We start from the raw sequence: 26,462 nt of genomic DNA, 5'->3' as shown, positions 1-26,462 counted from the left end.
AGAAAAATGTTGTTTTGAACCTCTAAACAATCCCAAATGACCGAAAACTTTAGCAAAATGATGAGTTTTGCTTATCTACATGGTTCTAATCATCCACGAAAATTTTATTTTATTCTTGCAACAATATCAAGTTCCATAAAAAATAGCAAAAACATAGGTTTTGTCAAATCGATATGTTAATACATCTTAAAACTTTTTTTCTGTTTTCTGTTTTTATTTCAATTCAAACATAAGATTTATTTATCAACAATTTTAATTTAAATCATTTCCAATGTAACATGTTGTATATAACAAATAAAATAAGACCCTAACTATAACAATATTTACGTGCATTAAAAACACAATTAGTCAATCATTAATCTAAATATCTACCTCGATAAAACCACCTCACTATGCAATGTCCCATTTTCCATTCTAATCCATGATTTCAGGGTGAAGGGCTCGCCGGAAACCTCGAAGATTCTAGCACCTCGATCCCAGCTTCCATAACCACCGTAGCCAGTATGCCTCGCATAGCACAACCACATCTTCTCATACGGACAACACCAATCAAGCCCATGGTTATGACCGACAAACACCGCCTGCCACCATGAAAATACCTTATATCCCTTTCAAATTAAACAACAGAAATCAATGTAATCCTTACTTTAACTGAAGGTCTTTCTGTAAGAAGCTTCATCATTCCCATTTCAGCTTCTTGAGCTGCAACTTTCTCCTTGAACATCGAACCCACGCATTGAGTTCGTCTTCGTCTACCTGCAACTTTCTTAGCCACCTTCTCATAAGCTTTACTCGGTATATGCCAGAAAACTATCTCCGGGATGCTGTAACATATAACAATACGTCACATATGATTTAAGTCGTGATTCAATGATCTATAGAGCGACATTAATTGCTAACCTTGAATCAGGGTTTAATTCGTGAGATTTGTTGCGGAACCATTCGGATTGGATGTTTGATATGACTTCTGGGTATGATCCGCCACCGGAATCCAAGAAATACATGAACATTAGCGGCGATTTGTGATCTGTTTTTGGGGATAGAAGAGTAAGAACGTAATTAGATACACTTGGCCATAGATTTTGAGGACCAAATCCAGTGTATGACAATGAATTATGCTCTATCTCGTTTCTCATCAGCTCCAAACGCGATGTTCCCTTGAAGCTACACTCATCTCCCTCTGAAAAATTCATCCAAAACCAAAATATACGGAATACTGATTAGGACAAACCTGTAAGCACCATGAATTTGATGATAACGATAATCGAAGCATTTTGGGGCTAACCGGAACAATTGGAAGGACACTGAATTTGAGGAATCCTAGAAGATGAAAACCAGTCGATAGGCCACTCAAATGGTGCATCGTCATGGTTACCAAATAAACTAGCCCATGGTATGTTCCTTTCTCGAGTTGGAGAGATTGCTTGATTCCAGTAGAAGCTAGCATTATGAATCGGTAAATTGTTTGCTGTGATCACATCTCCAAGATAAACTACAAAATCTGTCACAAATTTGGGAATGTAACACCATAAGCGTTGATTTGATCACATTAAAAGCTATAAACCAAACCGCCATGTTTACGAACCTGGATTTTCTGAATCGAGAATGGTGGACATGACTTTGATGGAGTTCATATCTTGTCGTGGACCCCAATCAGTCCAAGCATTCTCTCCGAAATGCAGATCGGCGAATAGAGCCACCTTGAACGATGAACCCTCGCCGGCCCCACCTGCTACTCGAAGATAATTATCACTTGGCGTTTTCCGTAACGTGAGGCCATCGGACTGCCTGTCATATGGCCGGGCAATGACGATATTTCGCAGGAGAAGAAGGAGAACGGTGATCGAACCCCATCTGTTTGATAATTTCGCCATTGATTATCTGCAACAAGTTCGCTGATTCTCAGCTGTAGATAACGTGAGTTCGATAATTGCTTCAATTTTGGAGGATATGCCGATTGTGACAACGAATATCCAACAAAAAACCCTTCGTTATCACTTTGGTGGAATTTCGCTCTCGATTTCGTTTTCCAAGTGACTTCAAATGTGTCGTATACTCGTATGTTCTGAAAATCTGGATAATATTTTTGGAATAAGATGGTTATTTTGTTGTTAATGATCATAAGTCCTGATTATAGATCGGTTTGTTCTATTTCCATACCAACTAGCGTGTTGTCTTTTCTGATTTCTTTTTTTGTTTGCTTGTGTTTTGTTCTTTTTTCTTTTTATTTGGAATAGTGAGGCGGTTATTGTGTTTCTAAGATAAAATGTTTGCAGTCTGCGGATTATATTTGTAAATTTCTGCAGTATAAGAGGTGAACCAAACGTCTGCAGTCTGAAATAAGAATACTGTTTGTTTTTTAATATCAGTGTGTTAGAATAAACTAAAATCTAAGTAAAGTGATTTTTTTAACTTAAAATAGTTTTTTTGATAATTTTATGACTTTATTATAGATAATTAACAAATATAGATTAATTTTTATGTATTATTGTATAAAAAGTGGAAATAAAATGATAAGATTGGAATGGTAAAATAATGCACATCTAACCCTTTAAGTTATTCATTGACATGACATATACTCGTGGCAATATTCTCCAAGCCTTAACGACGTTATTAGCCTTCCACGTAGTATCCTTCATTGAATGGAGGACCCATACTGAACCCCCTTAGAGGAATTTCACTAAATTAATTTATTTATTTTAATGTATAAATTACACCTACTCAAATCACATACTCTAATCTAATCATAAACCCTTAATTTATTGGATGAGAAATACCTTTTTAATAATATTTAGTTAATAATATAACCACTTGTTTTACAATCATGGTCACTAGGCCAATAGGTTAAAAAGATATTTAGTAAACACTAACTTTTCAATGAAAATAATGTTTTTTCAAAAAAACCAAGAATTTCTTGGCTTTTCCAAAAAAAACCAATAAGCAGTTTGAGAAACAATCCCGAACACGCCCCAATACGATTTCCAAATTGAAAAAATGGTCACCAAACTATTCAAGGATTTTTTTTTACCATGTTACTTTAATTCTTACATACCTAAGCTAATCCAAATATTTTTGTTAAGAAAATATATTTTTGTCATCACATAAGTTAATAAACACTTTATCAAAAAGTGCTTATTAAGTTAATCAAGCAGTCTTACACACCCTTTACAAATTTATTTCGTTATCTAGAAGGTATCATCTTCCAATGTCTTCAAAGTAGGTATATTTTTGTATTCATATATGTTTTTGCAAGCTTGAGTGTAACACTTGGTTCTTGGTACGTATTTATAATTAAAGTATTTTGTATTTTGGCTTGGGACTCGGCGAGTTGATGGCTTAACTCGTCGAGTAGAAGCGCATTGGACGCGGGAGTTAAGTGGATGATTCGACGAGTCCATGGTGTCTGGACAAAAACCCTAATATGAGGGTTTGCACCCCATATAAACACATTTAACTCAGCCTCCCTTGTCCCTAACACTCTCCCAGAGCTGCATAACGAAACCCTAGTTGTTTGTGTGTGTGTGTTAAGGCCATTTTGGTGCTTTTGTTGACTTGTGAAGCTTGGAAGGAATAAGAGGAGTTGAGTATTCGACTTGGGGCTTGTAGATCCAGAAATCTCATTCCATCTTCAGCTTAATCAAGGTAAAATGCCCCTGTTTTGGTCTTCCTTTTTGGTTGTTCATCTTTAGAATGTGGATCTTGGGTGCATTTGGGGCTTTTCAAGCCATTTTCGGACTTAAGGGGTGTTATGTGGACTTTAGCTTCAGATCTGGGCCTTAAGAGAGGTCTCATGGCATAAAGGTGCCAACTTTAGGGCCATGAGAGCCCCATGCACATTGTAAGCCACTCTGTATGGATTTTTGAGCTAAAACCCCCATGCATGTGCATCAAGTTTGGAACTTTACGTATAAAATGGACATTACGAGGCCAAATCTATGGTTTTGATGTGTTGGACGTCATTTAAATCGACTGTATGGAGTTGGTCAAGACTAGACTCGGCGAGTTGTTCTTGGCACTCGACGAGTCGGTGACCATTGTGCACCAAACCCTTCCTGTGAATGGGTAAATGTTAGGAGGGAAGTCCCTTGTGGGTTTAGACGCGAAAAGAGGACATGGGAGTCATGGGACTCGGCGAGTGGTATGAGCAACTCAGCGAGTCCATAGCAATCTCCCAATCTTTAAAGATGGAATCGACGAGTTGTTCATACAACTCGGCGAGTCTTAGACTGGACAAGTTCTTATGTTGGAGATGAACTCAACGAGTTCAAGGAGGAACTCGGCGAGTCGGATGAAGATGGTCCCGATGTTATGATTGAAGGAGAACCCGTCGAGTTATGCTAGGGTCGACGAGTGGAGACGGGTTTGTGTGGGATTAGATGAGCATGTACTCGACGAGTTGGTAGGCCAACTCGGCGATTCAAGTCAACTAAATGTTGACTTTGACCAATGTTCACTTTGACTGAGTTTGGACCGACCCTGTTTAGGGTTGTATGTGATATGTGTTAACTTGAAGGTTGTCGTGTAGGGATCGAGGAGTCGTAGGGAGTCGACTTGTGCGCCAAGGATATTTCAGACACTACACGACATTGAGGTGAGTTACCTTCCAGTAGGGGTAGGTCTAAGGCCACAATGTCGGCCCACCGAAAAGGGGTGCTTATAAGATAATGGTCTTTGTGATAATTATCTTGGACTGGTTATGTGATTTATCTGGATTATATGTTATGTGTTTAGAAGGGATTAGTTTCCCTAACAGTGGTCCATAGGACCCAAGGGTAGGTCAGTACCCGGATATGCCTGACTGTATGCTTATGTCTGTTGATTGCATGTTAGTAGTAGGGGTGAAATAGTCCCCAGTTACCGGTTGAAAGATACCGATGATGGTTACCGGTTGAAAGATACCGATGAATGTTACCAGTTGAAAGATACCGACGATATTGTGTGGTATGTGGTATGATGGGGGAACTCATTAAGCTTCGTGCTTACAGTTTTGGTTTTGGTTTCAGGTACCTCTTCGTCGAAGGGGGAAAGAGTCGGCGGCGTAGCAGCGCATCACACACACTCACATGTTCCGCAAGATGTTTTGGGACCGTACTCTGATTTTCAATATTTATGATGTTATGGTTTGAAATACAATATTATGATTTTGTAATGAATGTTTATTGACAATGTCTTGGTACAAATGTTTGCTAAACACGTTAATTCAAAAACGAAATTTTTGGCCTTGAAATTTGGGTCGTTACAAGTTGGTATCAGAGCCCTGGTTTGAGGGATTCGGACACAACCTCGGGGGTGTCTGGACTCAAACCGAGAGGCTAAGAGGTCTTTCAAAAAAAATGGTTGACTAAAGTTTAAACTGAGAAATTTTTAAGAAAGACGAAGTGTGTGATGTCTGCGACCGGTCGGGCTTAAGTAAGTTTTCCCCAAGATACCCATACTTGTTATGTTATGTTATATGGTTTTGATTCCGAAAACTGCATGCTAGAATAGGACTAAGGATCTAGGAGGATGCCTTGTGTGCCTGATATATGATTCTGAGAACTACATGCTAGTTAGGGATAAGGATCTAGGAAGAATGCCTTGTGTGCCTATTGTATGAGTTGTATGCTAGGACTGTTTAGTCAGTAGTAGGATGGCCTGTATAAGTTATGTCTGGTTTGATTACTCAAAGCCCGAATGCTTCTTGCTTTGTGCTATGGGGTTCTGACCAACTTCAACTAACTAAGGAGTGGATATGTAACAGTATCCGCAAGCTAGTTAGGGGGAGGTGATGGGGACTCCCAGTGTAGCTGATGGCGGAGAGTAGGTCGGAGAGTGCCCTAGGGAAGCCTAGGATGAGGTCAGTGCAAAGGGTATCGGTAAAAGGGACTTGGTGAAGTCAAATCAATTCTTGAGGAAAGTACGGATAGATGTGGAAGGTAGTATGGGCCCGTACTACTGGAAGCAGAGGATCCGTACTCGAATCAAGGAGGGCCGAGATGGAACCGGGAAACTTGGTAAGTGTGTGAGACCTCCAAGAAAGTATATGTGACCCTGACATTTGTATGTTATTGTTTTAGAATGGTGGTCACGCGACATGGAGCAGGAGGTTCAGGATCTGGATCAGGATCGGGCTCGGGGGCAGGATCCGAGCATGTGGATGATGGGTTATGCGAGTTCATTGCGTCTGAGATCACGAGGGGTATCCTTGATGCGACGCCGGTTATCTTCGGGTCGATAAAGGAAGGGATCATTGAGTTGATGGAGGATCGCCTCAGGGCATTCTGGAGTGACATGGCGGCTAGCCAGTCAGGACCACGCACACTTTCCTTTAAGGACTTCAAGGGGAGTGGTGCGCCAGATTTCCAAGGGGCGAAGAACCCCATTGCTGCCAGACGATGGATTGTGGACATTGAGTCTACACAGCTAACCAGCTTCTGCCCCGAGGGGTCGAAGGTACGATTTGCAGCAGGGTGTTTGAGGGACCGAGCTAGGGACTGGTGGGAGTCGGTTGGTGACTTTTTGGGAGCCTCGGTTGTTGAGGCTATGACATGGTCGGATTTTGTGACCCGGTTCAGAGCAGAGTTTGCGCCAGCTGTAGAGCTTCAGCAGCTGGCCAGGGAGTTCTTGGATATGAGACAGACGACGGAGACTGTGGCGGAGATCACCGCCAAGTTCCGAGAGAGGGCTTTGTTGGTGCCCCAGTATGCGGGTGATGAGGACATGAAGAGAACCCGCTACCATGACATGTTACGGGCTAACATCCGGGAGCATGTTAGTTTTTCAGCTTGCCCTACCCTGGACTCCATGATTGTCAGGGCTAGGGAGAGGGAGATTGATCTGGAGCACATCCGGAATAGGAAGGTAGTGGAAGGGCAGACGGCGGGGGCTTCGGGGAAGAAGCCCAAGGGATCCGATGGTAGGCCGAAAGGCCAGTTTGGGCAGGACCGCTGTGGAAAATGCGGTCGGTCACACGATGGAGCTTGCCGCACTGGGTCGGGGTCAGGCTGCTATAAGTGCGGCAAGATTGGGCATTTTGGCAGGGATTGTACTGCCCTTACTCCTGCGATTCAGATATCTAACCTGATTTGCTTTCATTGCAATCAGAAGGGCCATAAAAAGTCCAATTGCCTTAGATTGACAGCACCAGCGGCAACGGCGCCGGTTGTGGAGCCGACTCCAGCGACAGCACGAGTGGTGGATGGCCGGAAGGCCAAGATGGAGGCTCCAGTGGTTCAGATCCGAGCAAATTAGATGATAGCCGAGGAGGCACGCGCTGCACCTGATGTGGTGATGGGTATGATTTCTTATCCTTATGCTTTTATATTATGTGGCTGTGATTTTGATATATCATGTGCCTCGTTTAGGATCGTTCCATGTGAACGGAATCCCAGTTCGGGTGTTGTTTGATTTGGGTGCCACCCGATCTTTTGTCTCTCTTGCGCTTAGCAAGAAGTTTCCGGAGTCTGCGGGCATGTTGGATTGCCCACTAGAGGTCGAGATTGCGGACGATCGGTCAATGTGAGCATCGGAGGTCTATCGAGACTGTGTTTTTAGGCTGTTCGAGGAGTGTTACCTGGTGGACCTGGTTCCTATTCCGTTGAGGGGGAACAAGGTGATTATAGGCATGGATTGGTTGAGCCCCAATGGGGCAGTGATAGATTGTGCACATCAGCTGGTTCGGATCAAAACCCTAAGTGGGGGAGAGTTGGTAGTTCAGGGCGAGAGGCCGCAGCGAGGACCAGCGGTATGTTCAGCAGCGAGAGCTAGGCGTTACCTTCAATAGGGTTACGCGGGATATGTTGCCTATGTTATGGACACTCGGGAGGCGGGTAAGGAGACGGTGGGCGAGGTGCCCGTGGTGTGTGAGTTTACGGACGTATTGCCCGAGGAGTTGCCTGGGATACCTCCGGAGAGGCAGGTGGAATTCAGGATTGACCTAGTCCCCGGTGCGGCTCCGATAACCAAGGCACCGTATCGACTGGCTCCTCCTGAGATGCAGGAGTTGTCTGTACAGCTGCAGGAGCTATTAGACAAAGGATTCATTAGACCGAGTAGTTCTCCATGGGGAGCCCCGATCTTTTTTGTGAAGAAGAAGGACGGTTCGCGTCGGATGTGTATAGATTATCGGGAGCTGAATAAGGTAACGGTGAAGAACCGTTACCCACTTCCGAGGATTGATGACCTCTTTGACCAGCTACAGGGAGCATCTTGGTTCTCCAAGATTAATCTGTGTTCCGGATACCATCAGATGAGGGTCAGAGAGGAGGATGTGCAGAATATTGCATTTCAGACACGCTATGGCCATTATGAGTTCGTGATGATGCCTTTCGGGCTCACCAATGCTCCTGCCGCATTAATGGACCTCATGAACCGCGTTGTAGACCGATGTTAGACCGGTCTGTGAAAGTGTTTATTGATGATATCTTGGTTTACTCCAAGACGCGGGAAGAGCACAAGGAGCATCTGCGGGAGGTTCTGGAGACTTTGAGGAAGGAGAACTTGTATGCTAAGTTCTCCAAGTGTGAGTTCTGGTTGCGCGAGGTGCAGTTCCTTGGGCATCTCGTCAACCAAGACAGGATTTCAATGGACCCGGCCAAGGTGGAGGCTGTGATGAGGTGGGAGGTTCCGAAGTCTCCATCCGAGATTCAGAGTTTCCTAGGATTAGCCAGCTACTATCGGAGATTTATCCAGGAATTCCCCAAGATATTCGTGCTCCTGACTAGGCTAACGAGGAAAGTCGTGGTCTTTCGTTGGGGGCCTGAGCAGCAGGCCGCATTCGAGAATCTGAGACAGAGATTGTGCGAGGCGCCAATCTTAGCCCCACCAGAGGGCATGGAGGATTTTGTGGTATATTGCGATGCGTCCATCTCAGGTTTGGGCGCAGTTCTGATGCAGAGAGGGCATGTCATCGCCTACGCGTCGAGGCAGTTGAAGCCTCACGAGGCGAATTACCCGACGCATGATTTGGAGCTAGGGGCTGTCGTGTTCGCCCTCAAGATTTGGCGTCATTACCTCTATGGGGTTCGTTGTACAATTTACACTGACCACAAGAGCCTGAGGTATCTCATGGACCAGCCAAATCTGAATATGAGGCAGCGTCGGTGGCTTGATGTAGTAAAGGATTACGATTGCGAGATCCTTTACCATCCGGGAAAGGCCAATGTGGTGGCCGACGCGCTTAGCCGCAAGGCAGTGCTGATCAAGGATATCTGTATGAGGATGACAATGGTGACTCCGCTGTTGGAGCGGATCCGGGAGGCCCAGCAGGAGGCCATGAAGGAGGAACATCGCAAGAGCGAGCGGATTGTGGGTCAGGTTTCCTCCTTTGACTATGATAGTCGGGGGTTGTTGACTTTACACCGTAGGGTGTGGGTCTCGTATCATGGGGGTGTGCGCCAGGTATTGATGGAGGAGGCACACAAATCTCGATTCTCCATTCACCCCGGGGCGACGAAGATGTATAGGGATCTTCGTCTGGACTATTGGTGGCCCTGCATGAAGCAAGATGTGGCATGGTACGTAGAGCGGTGCTTGACCTGCAGGAAGGTCAAGGTCGAGCATCAGAGACCTCACGGCAAAATGAAGCCATTGGATATCCCGCTGTGCAAATGGGAAGACATCACGATGGATTTTATCACTAAACTTCCCAGGACCACGCGGGGAGTGGATTCGATCTGGGTCATCGTCGATCGATTGACCAAGAGCGCCCATTTTATCCCGATTCAGGAGAGTAATTCGGCCGAAAAGTTGGCCGACATTTATATCCGGGAGGTGGTGGCGCGGCATGGGGTGCCAATATCGGTGATTTCAGACAGAGACGTTCGGTTTACTTCCAGATTTTGGAAGAAGTTCCATGACGAGCTGGGAACTCGTCTACATTTTAGCACCGCTTTTCACCCGCAAACAGATGGTCAGAGTGAGCGGACCATCCGGACCTTGGAGGATATGTTGCGGGCATGTGTCTTAGACTTCGGAGGTAGTTGGGATACTTACCTTCCTTTGACTGAGTTCTCGTACAACAACAGCTATCACGTGAGTATTGACCGTCCTCCCTACGAGATGTTGTACGGGAGGAAGTGCAAGACCCCAAAATGTTGGGGTGAGGTTGGCCAGAGGGTTATGGGGAGTACCGAGGTGGTACTCAAGACTACGGAGATGATCCTGCAGGTCCAGAGTAGGCTTCAGACCGCTCAGAGTCGGCAGAAAAGTTATCCCGAAAAGCGTTGATCTGACTTGGAATTTCAGGTCGGGGATATGGTCCTCCTAAAGGTGTCACCTTGGAAGGGTGTCATTCGATTCAGGAAGCGGGGAAAGTTGGGCCCTATGTATATTGGACCTTTCAGGGTTGTAGCCCGGGTGGGCAAGGTGGCATATAGGTTGGATCTGTCAGCCGAACTCAGTTAGATTCATAGCACCTTTCACATGTCCCATTTGCAGAAATGTTTGGTGGACGATTCGATAGTAGTGCCTTTAGAAGACATTCGGGTTGATGACAGCCTGAACTACATTGAGCGGCCAGTGGCGATCCTTGACAGGAAGTCAAAGGATCTAAGGAACAAGAGAGTGGAGCTGGTGAAGCTGTAGTGGCAGCACTGAAGGGGCTCGGAGTGGACCTGGGATCCGGTGGACGAGATGATGGAGCATTACCCTAAGCTGTTTCAGGATCGATCCGCAGACTTCGAGGACGAAGTCTAAAATAAGTGGGAGAGATTTGTAACACCTGGATCCTGGTACGTATTTGTAATTAAAGTATTTTGTATTTTGGCCTGGGACTCGATGAGTTGATGGCTCAACTCGTCGAGTAAAAGCGCATTGGACACGGGATTTAAGTGGATGACTCGACGAGTCAGGGACCGGACTCGACGGGTCCGTGCTGTCTGGACAAAAACCCTAATATGAGGGTTTGCACCCTATATAAACACATTTAACTCGGCCTCCCTTGTCCCTAACACTCTCCCAGAGCTGCATAACGAAACCCTAGTTGTTTGTGTGTGTGTTAAGGCCATTTTGGTGCTTTTGTTGACTTGTGAAGCTTGGAAGGAAGAAGAGGAGTTGAGTATTCGACTTGGGGCTTGTAGATCCAGAAATCTCATTCCATCTTCAGCTTAATCAAGGTAAAATGCCCCTGCTTTGGTCTTCCTTTTTGGTTGTTCATCTTTAGAATGTGGATCTTGGGTGCATTTGGGGCTTTTCAAGCCATTTTCGGACTTAAGGGGTGTTATGTGGACTTTAGCTTCAGATCTGGGCCTTAAGAGGGGTCTCATGGCATAAAGGTGCCAACTTTAGGGCCATGAGAGCCCCATGCACATTGTAAGCCACTTTGTATGGATTTTTGAGCTAAAAACCCTATGCATGTGCATCAAGTTTGGAACTTTACATATAAAATGGACATTAGGAGGCCAAATCTATGGTTTTGATGTGTTGGACCTCATTTAAATCGACTGTATGGAGTTGGTCAAGACTGGACTCGGCGAGTTGTTCTTGGCACTCAACGAGTCGGTGACCATTGTGCACCAAACCCTTCCTGTGAATGGGTAAATGTTAGGAGGGAAGTCCCTTGGTTTAGACGCGAAAAAGGGGACATGGGAGTCATGGGACTCGACGAGTGGTATGAGCAACTCGACGAGTCCATAGCAATCTCTCAATCTTTGAAGATGGACTCGACGAGTTGTTCATACAACTCAGCGAGTCATAGACTGGACAAGTTCTTATGTTGGAGATGAACTCGACGATTTCAAGGAGAAACTCGGCGAGTCAGATGAAGATGGTCCCGATGTTATGATTAAAGGAGAACCCGTCGAGTCATGATTGGGTCGACGAGTGGAGACGGGTTTGTGTGAGATTAGATGAGCATGGACTCGACGAGTTGGTAGGCCAACTCGGCGAGTCAGGTCAACTGAATGTTGACTTTGACCAATGTTGACTTTGACTGAGTTTGGACCGACCCTGTTTAGGGTTGTATGTGATATGTGTTGACTTGAAGGTTGTCGTGTAGGGGTCGAGGAGTCGTAAGGAGTCGACTTGTGCGCCGGGGATATTTCAGACACTACACGACATTGAGGTGAGTTACCTTCCAGTAGGGGTGGGTCTAAGGCCACAATGTCGGCCCACCGAAAAGGGGTGTTTATAAGATAATGGTCTTTGTGATTATTATCTTGGACTGGTTATGTGATTTATCTGGATTATATGTTATGTGTTTAGAAGGGATTAGTTTCCCTAACAGTGGTCCATAGGACCCAAGGGTAGGTCAGTACCCGGATATGCCTGACTGTATGCTTATATTTGTTGATTGCATGTTAGTAGTAGGGGTGAAATAGTCCCCAGTTACCGGTTGAAAGATACCGATGTTGATTATCGGTTGATAGATACCGACGATGGTTACCAGTTGAAAGATAGTGATGATGGTTACCGGTTGAAAGATACCGATGAAGATTACCGGTTGAAAGATACCGATGAATGTTACCAGTTGAAAGATACCGACAATATTGTGTGGTATGTGGTATGATGGGGGAACTCACTAAGCTTCGTGCTTACAGTTTTGGTTTTGGTTTCACGTACCTCTTCGTCGAAGGGGAATGAGCTGACGACGTAGCAACGCATCACACACACTCACATGTTCCGCAAGATGTTTTGGGACCGTACTCTGATTTTCAATATTTATGATGTTATGGTTTGAAATACAATATTATGATTTTGTAATGAATGTTTATTGACAATGTCTCGGTACAAATGTTTTCTAAACACGTTATTTCAAAAACCAAAATTTTGGCTTTGAAATTTGGGTCGTTACATTGAGATTATTTATTGATGTATAAAACATTTTGTAGTGTAAGTTTTATCTTTTTTATTTTAATCCGACAAAACAATTTATAATTATATGGGAAACTACCCTAGATATATTATAGTTGAAAATAGGAATTTTATAACCTTTATTGAACTATTTGTGAATTTTTACATTGCTTAAAGATTTTCGCAGTTGATAAATATATTATTTCAAAGTACGTGCTTACCTGTGTTTGTCCTGATGATAATAATGAAAACATTATATAATAGGGAAAAACACCCTAATTTAGTTTAAAAATAGGGATTTTTTAGAAGAAATTACAAAATAACCAAATCCCTTAATTGTCTATTAGGTTTTAGCCAAAAATTAGCACTTGGCTCAAAATTGGCAACTTTATGGGTCCTTAGGGTCCCTTGATGCTTTTATGTCATGGATCTAAAGTTTGAATGATGTTGGAGTTCATGCATGAGAATTTATCTTCTTTTTCTCCATGAATGACCTAATTTGAGCCCAAGTCTTGTATGGGACATAAAAGACCTTAAAGCATCAATTTTTATGATCCTTGGAGTGTTAGGAAGCCTCCTGGAACATATGGAATAGTGGCTTATTGGATTAAGAGGTTTTTGAATCAATATGGCATTAAGACGAACCTCACGACATGAGGAGATGCATGTCATGTCGTGAGGGTGGTCAGACTCGAGTATTTTGTCATGTAGTGGCACACGACATGAGCCATAGATGGTCACGTGACCTTGACTTTTGATTGACCGTTGATTTTTTAACCAAGTTTGACTTTGGGTTAAACCTGAGGATTTTGGGCTATTTATTGAGATTTTATTTGGTTTTGGTGTTAGTGGATTTGCGGGAGAAATCAGTGTTGAAAAGGGGTTGTATCATAGTGTTCAGAGTTCTTTGATTCAAGTGAGTTTCCCTTCATTATATAGTGGGTCGAAGGCACCAATGCCGGCCCACTATTTTTGGTTATCTGTTAGTAGAAGGATGCCTTAGGGACTGTATATAGTCAAGTAGGATAGAGTGAGGACTCTTGGTTTAGGCTCTCTTACCCGTTCTTTGTTTGGTTGTGGTTCTAGAGTAGGACCACCTGTCTGGGTGGCTATCTCACATCTGAATATATGCGGTCATGTATTCCTTGGATTATTGATGCTTAGTATGTTGCTTTGCTATAGTAATTTATTAGATCAGTATCCTGTTATATAGGATGTTGCTATGTTGTAGTAATTTGTTAGATCGATATCATGTTATATAGGATGTTGTTATGTTGTAGTGATCTGTTAGATCGGTATCTTGTTATATAGGATGTTGTTATGTTGTAGTGATCTGTTAGATCGATATCCTGGTATATAGGATGTTGCTATGTTATAGTGCATTTTTGGATTTGTATGTTATCTGTAGTTAGTGGTTATCATCTAGTGTAGTGCCCTAGGGACTGTATGTGGTCATGTAGGATAACCTGAGAACTCCTGATCTAGGCTTTCTTTCATATTCCTTGTTTGGTTGTGGCTCTAGAGTAGGATCATCTGGTCGTGTGGCTATCTCATATCTGGTTACTTATGGTTACGCATTTTCATGGAGGTTAGCTGGTAGCGGGATTGTATGCCGTGAGAGGACTAGTAGGCGGTAATGAACTGTATGATTGATGTTTTCATGTATTATGTGCCCACTTGATCCTTGATTGTTTATATGTTGACATATGGTAGTGGTGGGTTGAGGCGGTCCTGCTTTGTGTGGTAGGCTAAGATACTCGAGGCGGGCCGATTATAAGCCGAAGGCATGGAGGCTCGGGAAAAAGCAGTTAGGTAGAGGCGGTAGGCTAACAAACTCTGGGTATTCCAACCTGATGGCTGAGTGGACCCGATGCATGCTTGTGTGATTATCGTATAGGGTATTTTGGGGGAAACTCACTAAGCTTTATGCATACCAAGTTGTTTTATTGATTTGGGTTAGGCCTGTCAAATCGGGCCGCCGTGTCGTGTTTTTGTCTGACACGACACGACACGACAATATTTTATGTAACACGAACACGACACGACACGATGTCGTGTTTTTTTTTTCACTAACATGAAAACGAACCAATTAAAAAACGACAACATGACACGACATGACAAATATAATATTACATAACTATTACTTTATTTGATTCATATTTAATCATACATAACACGATAAAAACAACAAACATGAAAAAACGACAAACATATGCTCAATCGTGTCAATTTCGTGTGGATTTGTAAACACGAACACGACACGACACGACATCGTGTTTTTTATACTTGACACGAACATGACACGAAAACGAATTCAAATTTTGATTTCGTCCCAATTTCGTTTCGTGTCGTGTATTTTTGTCGTGTCGTGTCATAAATTGACACCCCTAATTTGGGTATCATCGGTCATTGCAACATCTGGTTTTGAATTACTTCCGTTGTTGATCATTAAATTGAGATGTATTGTATTTTGGTCCCTAAGTTCAAGACAGTGTGCAAAAGAGCCCTAATGACATTTCTGTAATTTTTGCCTTGGAGTACATCATGCGTACGTGGTGTACACTAAGCGTACTAGGGCGCGTCCTAGTACGCTGGGCGTACTTGCCAGGAAATGAAACCCTAATTTTTAGGGTGAGACTCGTATTTAAGCACTCTTGTGGCCTCATTTCGCCCACCTTGACTGCATCCATCCCTCTCATACATTTATGCAACCCTAGTTTCCCATTGAGGAGCCTTTTCAAGCTTAGAAGTGTGTTTTTGGTGCCTTAGAAGAAAAAGGAAGTATGCTAAGCTCATCTTGAAGGAGTGGAAGACTTGGATCTGGGATTTCTACATCATTTGCAACCATTCTAAGTTAAAAAGCTTGCAACATTATTCCTCTAGCATATAGATCTAGTTTTGGGTGTCTTAATGGAGCTTTTTAGTCCTAAAATGCTAGATCTTGACTATGGCATGTTCTTGACCTTTGAGTTGTCCTTTCAGACCCTAGTAGGGGTCTTAAGTCATAAAAATGGGTTCCAAATGGTTAGTTTTGCTTCATGCATCATTTAGAAGGTCTTAATGGAATAAGACCTTGTGTTAAGCACTTATTGGGCATGCTAGGTCATAAAGTTGGAGACTTTATTACTCCTAAGAGTATTTTAGCCATGGATCTGAAGTTTGGACGTAAGAGCTTAAGCTATTAAGCTCTTAATGGAATTTTAGACTTACGAAGGTGCGCATCACATACTCAGTGTACGCTCTGCGTACGAGGTCAACTACATCGATGGTGGTCAACTATGAGGTTGTGTGTACGCCCAACGTACCTATGGAGTACGCCCCACGTACGCACCTTGGGTTGACTCAGTCGAGTTGACTCGGTTTGGTTGAATCGGCTGGGTTAACTCAGTTGACTTATGGACTTTGACCAAGTTTGACCTTAAGGGTATTTTGGGTATTTTAGGATTTTGGTTGTGGTTGGTCACTTGGATGGATAAGTTTCGGTTGGAGCTGAGATTCAGAGTCGAGACTTCATCAGCTATGGATCAAAACGAGAGATGAGTTTTCCTCACTGTACTTACGAATCGAAGGCACTAAGGCTGACCCATTGGATTAGATATCATGTTATGTTATAATATATTATTATGTTGGAGTGATCTATTAGATCAGTATCCTAGTATATAGGATGATGTCATGCTTAGTAATTTGTAGGTCTGGCCGATTGTCTGTTGACTGGTTATATGTTGGTTGGTGGTTGAGATTTCATTGCTATTTGTGGGAGCCAACAGACCGGGGGCATTCCAATCTGATGGTTGATTGGCCCCGAGGGTTTTCCATCCCGAGGATGACTGGACTCATTGTATATTGACATTCCAACATGATGGTTGATTGGGCCTAGGGTATTCCAACTCAATGCTTGATTGGACCCAACATGATTGCATTGTATATGGTGAGACTTGGATGCTTTGTGCATTAGTCAATAAGCCTGGGGTATTCCAACCCGATGGTTGATTGGACTTGACAAGATTGTTATGTATATGGTGAGACTGGACTACTTTATACATCAGTTAATATGCATGGGGTATTTCAACCCGATGGTTGATTGGACCTGACATGTTTGGTATTCCAACCTGATGGTTGATTGCACCAACATGCTTATGATACGAGGGTATTCCATCCCGAGGATAACTGGGCCCATCATATACATGCCTGGTATTCCGTACAAGGCTGATTGGGCCAGGCATGAGCATTTGAGCATGCTTATTTGTATATGTTATCTGTTTGTGTGGTGGTATTTTGGGGGAAACTCACTAAGCTCCGTGCTTAAAATTTTGGTTTATGGTTTCTAACGCCCCAAATTCTGGTATGTAATTTAATTAAAGTAATTTTCATTCTTAAGGGGTACTCGACGAGTCAGAAGATCGACTCGTCAAGTACAGTCAGGATTTGCACATGTTTTAAGTGGGCGACTCGACGAGTCCATATTTCGGGACTCGGCGAGTCTGCCAGTCTAGATGAAACCCTAATCTCAAGGGTTTGCACCCTATTTAAACAACTTATGTGCCCCAGGAATAGCCTCTCTCACCCACAAAGAGTCCCATACGAAACCCTAGCAATTCTTTAAGCAACCTTGAGTGTTTTGTGTTCTTTGAAGTTTTGGAAGGAGAAGGAAGGAGGTTCCAAAGGAGAAGAAGAAGATCCAAGCTTTTGGGGGTCAATTCATAGCATATAGAGGTATTAAAACTCGAACCTTTGTTGTTCCTTCTTTTGAATCACCATAAAAGCTTAATCTAGTCACTTTTTGGGCCATTTCTAGAATTAATAGTGAGTGAGGGGCATGTAGAGATAGAAGAACATTAGATCTAGTCATGTTTGAGCTCCAGAAGCTCAGATTTACCATCTTTATTAAGACTAACGCTCATGTGAGCCCTATATCTACACTTTTGGCTTATTTAGGGCTTTTAATCCTCAATCGTGCATGCACGTAAAGTTGGAAAACTTTACGTGTAAAACCAACCATAAGAACCCAGATCTATGAATTGAATGCCTTGGAATCGATCAAAATCAACTGTATAGTTATGTCATGCAAGCGACTCGGCGAATTGTTCATCAGACTCGACGATTCGAATCGCGAGTCCCTAATTTATCCCTTCGAGAGATTACGAATGGAATCAGTGAGTAGGAGGTGGACTCAGTAAGTTGGGACATAAACTCAGTAATGGAGGGACTCGACGAGTCTACGCCCTGACTCGGCGAGTCCAAGGCAATCTTCGAGTTGTTCATACAACTCGTCTAGTCACATACTAGACGTGTTCATGAGATGAAGGTGAACTCGACGAGTTGTTCATACAAATCGGCTAGTCGGATGAAGTTAGACCGGATGTTAGTATAAGAAGAACTCGTTGAGTCTTTGCTAAACTCGACGAGTAGTAGCGAGTAGAGGATGAGAAGAGAGTATAGGGACTCGACGAGTTGACGGCCCAACTCTGCGAGTCTGGTCAACTAATTGTTGACTTTGACCAAAAGGTTGGCTTTGACCAAGGGTAAAATAGTCATTTTACCCTCAGTTCAGTTATCGGTATCTGATTTAGTGTTTATGGGAATTATAGCCGAGGAGTTCCGGAGCAGTAGTCAGCCAGTTTCAGATTTAGTATCTCAGCAGCCAGAGTTACGAGGTGAGTTTCCTTCCAGTAAGAACGGGTCTACAGCCACAATGTCGGCCCGTTTAGTTAGCAGTAGTTCCGGACCTCGGTCCGATGCAGTAGTTAGAGTGCTTGATGTCTTTGTGATTCAGGCATGTTTTGTGTTATGTGTTCCGGACCCTGTTCCGATGCAATATGCAATATATATGTTCATGCTAGTTGATATGTTTATGTTATGCTATGTTCAGTCAGTTTTCGGACTTCTGTCCGATGCAGGGGACAAGGTCCCAGTCAGTTCCGGACTTCGGTCCGATGTAGTTAGTTTCAGACTTCGGTCCGATGCAAGTGACGAGGTCCCAGTCAGTTCCGAACTCCTGTCCGATGCAGTTTCCGGACTTCGCTCCGATGTAGAGGGCAAGGCCCTGGTTAGTTTCGGACTTCGGTCCGATGTAGTGTGCAATGCCCAATAGTTGTTTATATGTATTGTATGATATGTGGTAGTTTGGGGGAGCTCACTAAGCTTCGTGCTTACAGTTTCAGTTTTGGTTTCAGGTACTTCCGCTAGCAAAGGGAAGAGCTCAAGATGATGACATCGTACACACCATAACTTCAGTTTTATCCTGAGAGTTTTATTCAGATATTTTGATATGATTGATACATTTTTTGTTTTGACACAGTTACTATGATTTTTAAGTTACTCATTCCATGGTTCTTATTATGTATGCATTCGATGATGTGATTTTTAGTATTATTAAAACAAAAATTTTTAGGTCGTATTTTGGGTCGTTTCATGGTTTCAAGTACTTCAATGGACAGTGGTTTATGGTTAGCCATAACCTCATAAATTAAGTAGCCAAACAATTTTTTGTTGGCTTGCGTGATGGTTTAGGTTCAATTATGTTGACGATCAGATGTTCGTCAATATGTTTTCTTGACTTGGAAAATGATGTTCGTCAATATGTTTCCTTGACTTGGAAAATGATGTTAGAAGACTAGAGTAGCACAATCTTAACACACAAAGTGTATTTTTCTTAATAACAGATAGTCTAATACCTTTTTTTATATAATTTCTCTTTGAGTGGCTCACACACTAAAATCGCATCATACCAAGGCCAAAATCACAGCTAGCATCAAAATCGCAACCTACGCTGTGATTTTGATGGTCATGTCTTAATGTTTTGACTATTTTTTGAAATTTTTTATATAGTTAGACTAATTTTTTTTCTCTCTATAAAATTATAACTTTTATAAATATAGTTTACAAAATTTATAATTTACATGTGATTTTGGAAAAAAAAAAACAAACAAAAAAACAAAACCTACAATCATTTTCTTTTGCTTTTTAAACTTGCCGTGTGTAAAAAGGGTGCGGTTGTGAAACATTTGGTAACAGTCCAAATCTTCCTCAATACGACGAGATCTATATTCTCTACTCTCTCCCTCTCGAGTCTTGCCTCGCCGGATCCACTTGGCTCCTCTCTCTCGATCCACCACCACCACCGAAACTTGCCCACTTCTTGCAGCCGGCGTCCAGAGTTAAATGCCATTTCCCCATCTCCTGCCACGGTGACCTAAGTCCCATCTTCTTCGTTATCAGGTAATGTACAATCACAGTCTCTCTAATCCTCACACACTTATATAGATTATGAATTTTGCACGCGATCTTTCTCAGAATTATCATTTTGTTATCAGTGCGTAGCAATTCAGTTCTGTCAAAATGAACATTGCTGTTTTATTGTGATTTCGCATTGTTTTTTTTCTGCATTCGTGAATCTGTCTATCAGATGCTCTCATAGCCTTTCACGCATTGAATTTACGATTTCCTTTCGCAAAAAACAGATAAACAGTTACATAATTGGAGATTGTCAATGGTTCGTCAGGATCCTCTTCCTGCATTGTTACGTTTTAGGGCGGCAAGATCCACTAGCTTATTTGATTTATCCTTGGTTGCCAGGGTTCTTTTGATCAATCTAAGATTAAGATGTAGTACTTGGATGCTGATTATTCTGATGTTGTTTTAGAACGATGTTAATAATCTATCTATTTGTTTGTAATGCAAGTTATAATCTATGTGTTATTTGTTGATAAATCATTGATTATATGATCCATTCAATCTCTCTTCACAACACATGTTTAAGCTACTAATATCCCCAACCATGTTTGAGTTATGTGCTTCCAATCTGCCACAGATCTGTATATGAACTTCACATTTCAAAGAACTGATTTAGATTGCATATCAGATGGCATGTAAGAAATGTGATACTAATACATACTTTTCCTTTTGAGTTTGATGCCCAACATTCTTGCAAACTTATGTAGTGTCTACACTGGAGATGAACAATTTGGATGTGATTTTAGCTATATGAGTTATGATTACTGCAAATAACACATACATTCTAGAATATTATAAATAAACCTTCTAATGTTTTGGAGTTGATGAACTAAAAATAAATCTGATCATTTGCAACAGAAACCATGGAGAAATCTTGCACTCTACTTGTTCATTTTGACAAAGGAACACCAGCACTTGCCAATGAGATCAAAGAAGCTCTTGAAGGAAACGATGACATGGCAAAGATAGAAGCCATGAAAAAAGCTGTCATGCTCTTGCTAAACGGTGAAACACTACCACAGCTTTTCATCACAATGGTTCGATATGTTCTTCCTTCAGAGGATCACACTGTTCAAAAACTTCTCCTTCTTTACCTCGAAATCATTGAAAAAACAGACTCAAAGGGAAAAGTCTTACCTGAAATGATCTTAATCTGCCAAAACTTAAGAAACAATCTCCAACACCCAAATGAATACATCCGTGGTGTTACCTTAAGATTCCTTTGTCGAATCAATGAAGCAGAAATCATCGAACCCTTAATCCCTTCTATATTAACCAATCTTGAACATCGTCATCCATTTGTTAGAAGAAACGCCATACTTTCAGTAATGGCAATCTACAAACTCCCACAAGGAGAACACCTTTTGGTAGATGCCCCTGAAATGATTGAAAAAGTTCTCTCAACAGAAGCAGACCAATCAGCAAAAAGAAACGCATTCCTTATGCTTTTCACATGTGCACAAGACCATGCGGTAAATTACCTTTTAACCCATGTCGATAGAGTCTCAGAATGGGGGGAGTTGCTACAAATGGTGGTGTTAGACTTGATACGCAAAGTTTGCAGAGTGAAAAGAGGAGAAAAGGGTAAATACATAAAGATCATTATATCTTTACTAAATGTCCCTTCAGCTGCTGTAGTTTTCGAATGTGCTTCCACATTGGTGTCACTCTCATCTGCTCCAACTGCCATTAGAGCTGCAGCAAATACTTATTGTCAACTTTTGTTAACTCAAAGTGACAACAATGTGAAACTCATTGTTCTTGATCGATTAGATGAGTTAAAATCTTCACATAGAGAGATCATGGTGGACATGATAATGGACATACTCAGAGCACTTTCAAGCCCAAATCACGACATTCGAAGAAAAACCCTTGATATTGTTCTTGACCTAATTACCCCTCGTAACATAAACGAAGTTGTTCTCACTTTAAAAAAAGAAGTTGTGAAGACTCAAAGTGGAGAGTTAGAAAAAGATGGAGAATATCGCCAAATGCTTATACAATCCATTCATTCATGTGCAGTTAAGTTCCCTGAAGTTGCAGGGACAGTTGTCCACATGTTAATGGACTTTTTAGGTGATAGTAATGTTGCTTCAGCTATGGATGTGATTGTTTTTGTTAGGGAGATAATTGAAACAAATCCAAAGTTGAGGGTGTCAATTGTAACTCGATTGTTAGACACTTTTTATCAAATTCGAGCAGCTAGGGTTTGTTCGTGTGCTCTTTGGATTATAAGTGAGTATTGTCTTTCACTTTCTGAAGTGGAAAATGGAATCATGACAATAAAACAATCTCTTGGAGATTTACCTTTTTATGAAGCTCCAGAAGAAGGCGACAGTGAAAACAAGTCAACAAAAGTCAACTCAATTACTGTTTCTTCTAAACGCCCTGCGATTCTTGCAGATGGGACATATGCGACTCAAAGTGCAGCTTCTGAGACTGTTTTTGCTCCAGTCAACAGTCTTCAGTCAACATTGACTTCTGGGAACTTGAGGTCTCTTTTGTTGACTGGTGATTTCTTTCTTGGTGCTGTGGTGGCATGCACGTTGACTAAACTTGTGTTGCGTTTGACCGAGGTTCAGATGTTGAAAAGTGAAGTGAATAGGGTTTGTACACAAGTGTTGTTGATTGTTGTGTCCATGGTCCAACTTGGTCAATCTTCGTTTTTGCCACATCCGATTGATAGTGATTCTTGTGATAGAATTGTTGTTTGTTTAAGATTGTTGTGTAATCGAAATGAAGAGATCAAGAAAATATGGCTGAAGTCTTGTCGTGAAAGTTTTGTTCAAATGCTTGTGGAGAAACAGATGAGGGAAACTGAAGAGATAAAAGCTAAGGCTTTGGTTTCTCATGCTCAACCTGATGATCTCATTGACTTTTACCATTTGAAGAGCAGGAAGGTAAGTTTCTTTTTCTTTTTTTCTTTTTTAAAATCTTTGGTTAATGTTTGGCATGTCACATCTAGCTTATTTTTGGAGGTTTTTTAGGTTGTCATGTTTGGCAAACCAAATAATAACTTATTAGCTAGCTTTTTAAAAAACTACTTAAACTAGCGTTTTATTGAGCTATTTTAAACGGGCTTATAGAGCTATTTTAAAGCTACTCAGACTAGCTTATTAGCTAGATTTTTCAAAAACTACTCAAACTATTTGCTAGCTTTTTTAAAATAGACTATTAGCTAGCTTTTTAAAGTAAATTATTAGCTAGCTTTTTAAAAGGCTACTTAGGCTGTGTTTGGCGTGCCACAGCTAGCTTATTTTTCGAGTTTTTTTAAGTTGTCATGTTTGGCAAGTCTAAAAGTAGCTTTTAAGCTAGCTTTTTAAAGCTACTTAGGCTATGTTAGGTGTACTAACTGAAAAGCTAGCTGTTAGTTGAAAAACTAGCTATTAAATAAAAAGTTAGCTGATAAAAAAATGACGTTTGGTAAAAATAACTGAAAAGCTAGCTGAAAAATATGAAATGACATAAAAGGACATTTAAAAGAATATGTTTTTATAATTAATTAAGGGGTATATTTGAAAAAAATTTAAAAAGCTCCTAAAAAGCTTGTCTAAGTAGCTTTTTAAAAAGCTAGCTTACAAGCTACTTTTTGACTTGCCAAACATGACAACTTAAAAAAGTTCAAAAAATAAGCTAGCTGTGGCGCGCCAAACACATCCTTAGACTAGCTTTTTAGGAGTTTTTTCTAAAATTTTCCAAACATACCCCTTAATTAATTATAGAAACACATTCATTTAAATGTCCTTTTATGCCATTCATCAATTATAAAAAAAAAAAAAAAAAAACTCAACATTTTACGTGCCCTTTTATGTCATTTTACATGTCAGCTAGCTTATCAGCTAGTTTTACCAGACGTTATTTTTTATCAGTTATCAGCTACCTGTTATATTTTATGAGCTAACTTTTCAACTATCAGCTAGCTTTTTATCTAGTACGCTAGACATAACCTTAATAATAAGATTGTGAACAACACACATAAGATATATCATGTTTGACTTTGACTCGGTCAACATCTCAGGGAATGAGCCAGTTGGAAATAGAAGACGAAGTTCAAGATGACCTAAAACGAGCAACAGGAGAATTCATCAAAGAAGGAGATGCTGCAAACAAACTCAACCGAATTCTCCAACTAACCGGATTCAGCGACCCCGTATACGCAGAAGCATACGTAACCGTACATCACTACGACATTGTCCTCGATGTAACTGTCATCAACCGAACCAAAGAAACTCTCCAAAATCTCTGTTTAGAATTAGCCACAATGGGCGACCTTAAACTCGTTGAACGTCCACAAAATTACACTCTTGCCCCTCAAACAAGCAAGCAGATCAAAGCCAACATTAAGGTGTCGTCAACCGAGACCGGGGTCATATTTGGGAACCTTGTTTATGAAACTTCAAATGTGCTTGAGCGAAATGTCGTTGTGTTAAATGATATTCATATTGACATTATGGATTACATATCTCCAGCTGTTTGTAGTGATACTGCTTATAGAAACATGTGGGCTGAATTCGAGTGGGAAAATAAGGTATCATTAATTCATAGTTTTTTAATAAATTATTATCTCGATTGTAGATTTGTGATTGGTTAATATTGTATATGGGTTTTTCAGGTTGCTGTGAACACTGTGATTCAAGATGAGAAGGAATTTTTGGATCATATTATTAAATCAACCAACATGAAGTGCCTTACTCCACCGTAAGTTATTTATTTTATACAGGTTTCAATGCCTACATGGCGGTTTTAACGAATCTATCTTACGTGGCCAATTAATTTCTTTTTATTTTTTTATTGTATATTTTTAATTTAACTTAATACTTTAGGTCTGCCCTTGAGGGTTATTGTGGGTTCCTGGCTGCTAATTTGTATGCCAAGAGTGTATTTGGGGAGGACGCTTTGGTAAATTTGTGCGTTGAGAAGCAGGCGGATGGTAAGCTAAGTGGATACATTCGGATTAGAAGCAAAACCCAAGGGATAGCTTTAAGCTTGGGTGACAAAATAACTCTGAAGCAGAAGGGAGGCCCCTAATCGATGTCCTAAAACAAAAGGGTAAAATGGTCATTTACTCTCTATTCATTCCGTCTAAAAAAAATATATTTATTCATAGAAATATATCATTTAACCAATAAAAGGTTTTGGTTTTGGTGCAGGTTTGGGAGTCTGACTAGAGCAGGGGATTGACTTTGACCATGCGGATTGTGAGTTTTACATTGTAGATGGCTTTATTATATTTTCCATTCATTTAAGATGGATGACAAAAGAGATTATTAGTATTACTACTTGGTGGCTTTGAGATTGGATTTTGACTTTGTACATGGCGCTTTTATATTTTTTATTCATTTGGTCAAGGAATTTTATACATAATGTTCAATTCTCGACTCTTGAGAAAAACGCAAATCTAATAAAAAATATTAAGCTTTTTCCAAACTTTAGGCAAAAATTAAGTCTTCCACAAAATTTGTAGGAATACCTTGTGAAATTACTGTTGGCCTGAATAAATATTCTTGATTCCATGTGAAAATTGAAATAGGCCTTTTTTTTTTAAATACATAAAAGAAAATTTATTAAACTTTGCCAAAAAACTTGAATGTATTAAATAAAATTTTAGATTTAACATTAATATTAAAATTACACATAAGTTGTTATTACCAAAACTCAAGAAAATATAAATTTATTCATTTTTTATTATTCAATAAAAACCCAATAAAATTTATAAAATCTTCAATGTAACTCTTTACTTTTCATAATTTTGTTTTTTCACATAACTTCTAACATTGATGATTAGGGGTGAGCAGCGGAACTGGATGCCCGCTTTCAGAACTGGAACCGCCTTAAAATTGTTGGTTCCGGAACCGGAATCGCCTTAAGCGGTTCCGGTTCCGATTCTCATTTTTTTGGAACTGCTACCCGCCGGGTACCCATCGAAACCGGTATATATATATATATATATATATATATATATATATATATATATATATATATATATATATATATATATATATATATATATATATATACACACACACACACCAAAACTAACCAAGTATGTCCCGTAGTTATACAGTAACATGCTAACTTAACAAATCAATTATATAAATCGTGAAAATATCATCGACATTATTATAATTATAATTGATACATCAAGATCATATTCTTACTAAAGTATAGATAGTCTTTATAATGTTATTTAATATATACTAGTTGTGTATCCACGCAAAACGGCGACGACAAATAGTTTTCAAGCGATGATTAATTTATTTCGATGAATAGTTTTCTTACGGCTATCAAATCAAACCATAAAAACCTTTAAGTATAACCAAGTTATAATATTGATAATTTTTTTATTTTTACAATCCTCAAACGTTGATAAATTTATTTATGTGTCACTTCTGTGCAAATTGCAATTAATCACTTGTTCATAATGTTAACTTCTAATAACCGTAACATCTAAACTTAGAACT

General features: G+C 40.8%; 2 protein-coding genes across 2 annotated transcripts; one reads left to right on the top strand and one right to left on the bottom strand.

Moving 5' to 3' along the window:
* Positions 1-235: 235 nt before the first annotated feature.
* Positions 236-2,115, bottom strand: LOC111883464 (probable inactive purple acid phosphatase 16). The gene is made up of 5 exons (XM_023879794.3): positions 1,586-2,115; positions 1,286-1,501; positions 901-1,180; positions 647-824; positions 236-581 (listed from the first exon to the last, which is right to left on the bottom strand). Exons 1-5 carry the CDS (start codon positions 1,872-1,874, stop codon positions 369-371), a joined length of 1,176 nt encoding a protein of 391 aa, XP_023735562.1. The 5' UTR covers positions 1,875-2,115; the 3' UTR covers positions 236-368.
* Positions 2,116-19,759: 17,644 nt separating this feature from the next.
* On the top strand, positions 19,760-25,365 carry LOC111883378 (coatomer subunit beta-1). Its single transcript, XM_023879702.3, has 6 exons — positions 19,760-19,986; positions 20,860-22,901; positions 24,020-24,529; positions 24,614-24,699; positions 24,825-25,050; positions 25,152-25,365. The coding sequence occupies exons 2-5, from the start codon at positions 20,865-20,867 to the stop codon at positions 25,027-25,029; spliced, it is 2,838 nt and encodes a 945-aa protein (XP_023735470.1). The 5' UTR covers positions 19,760-19,986; positions 20,860-20,864; the 3' UTR covers positions 25,030-25,050; positions 25,152-25,365.
* The last annotated feature ends 1,097 nt before the right edge of the window (positions 25,366-26,462 follow it).

The sequence above is a fragment of the Lactuca sativa genome, chromosome 2 (assembly GCF_002870075.4).
Source record: "Lactuca sativa cultivar Salinas chromosome 2, Lsat_Salinas_v11, whole genome shotgun sequence".
Taxonomy (NCBI): Eukaryota; Viridiplantae; Streptophyta; class Magnoliopsida; order Asterales; family Asteraceae; genus Lactuca; species Lactuca sativa.
This window is presented reverse-complemented; position numbering and strand designations above follow the sequence as displayed.

Bases quoted from the DNA above. Each gene is read 5' to 3' on its own strand.
- LOC111883464 (XM_023879794.3), bottom strand. From the start codon at position 1,874: ATGGCGAAATTATCAAACAGATGGGGTTCGATCACCGTTCTCCTTCTT. The intron at 825-900 runs GTTAGCAATTAA...TATATGTTACAG, and splicing joins GAATTAAACCCTGATTCAAG to CATCCCGGAGATAGTTTTCT. The intron at 582-646 runs GTAAGGATTACA...TCATGGTGGCAG, and splicing joins CAGAAAGACCTTCAGTTAAA to GCGGTGTTTGTCGGTCATAA.
- LOC111883378 (XM_023879702.3), top strand. From the start codon at position 20,865: ATGGAGAAATCTTGCACTCTACTTGTTCATTTTGACAAAGGAACACCA. The intron at 24,530-24,613 runs GTATCATTAATT...TGGGTTTTTCAG, and splicing joins AATTCGAGTGGGAAAATAAG to GTTGCTGTGAACACTGTGAT. The intron at 24,700-24,824 runs GTAAGTTATTTA...TTAATACTTTAG, and splicing joins ATGAAGTGCCTTACTCCACC to GTCTGCCCTTGAGGGTTATT.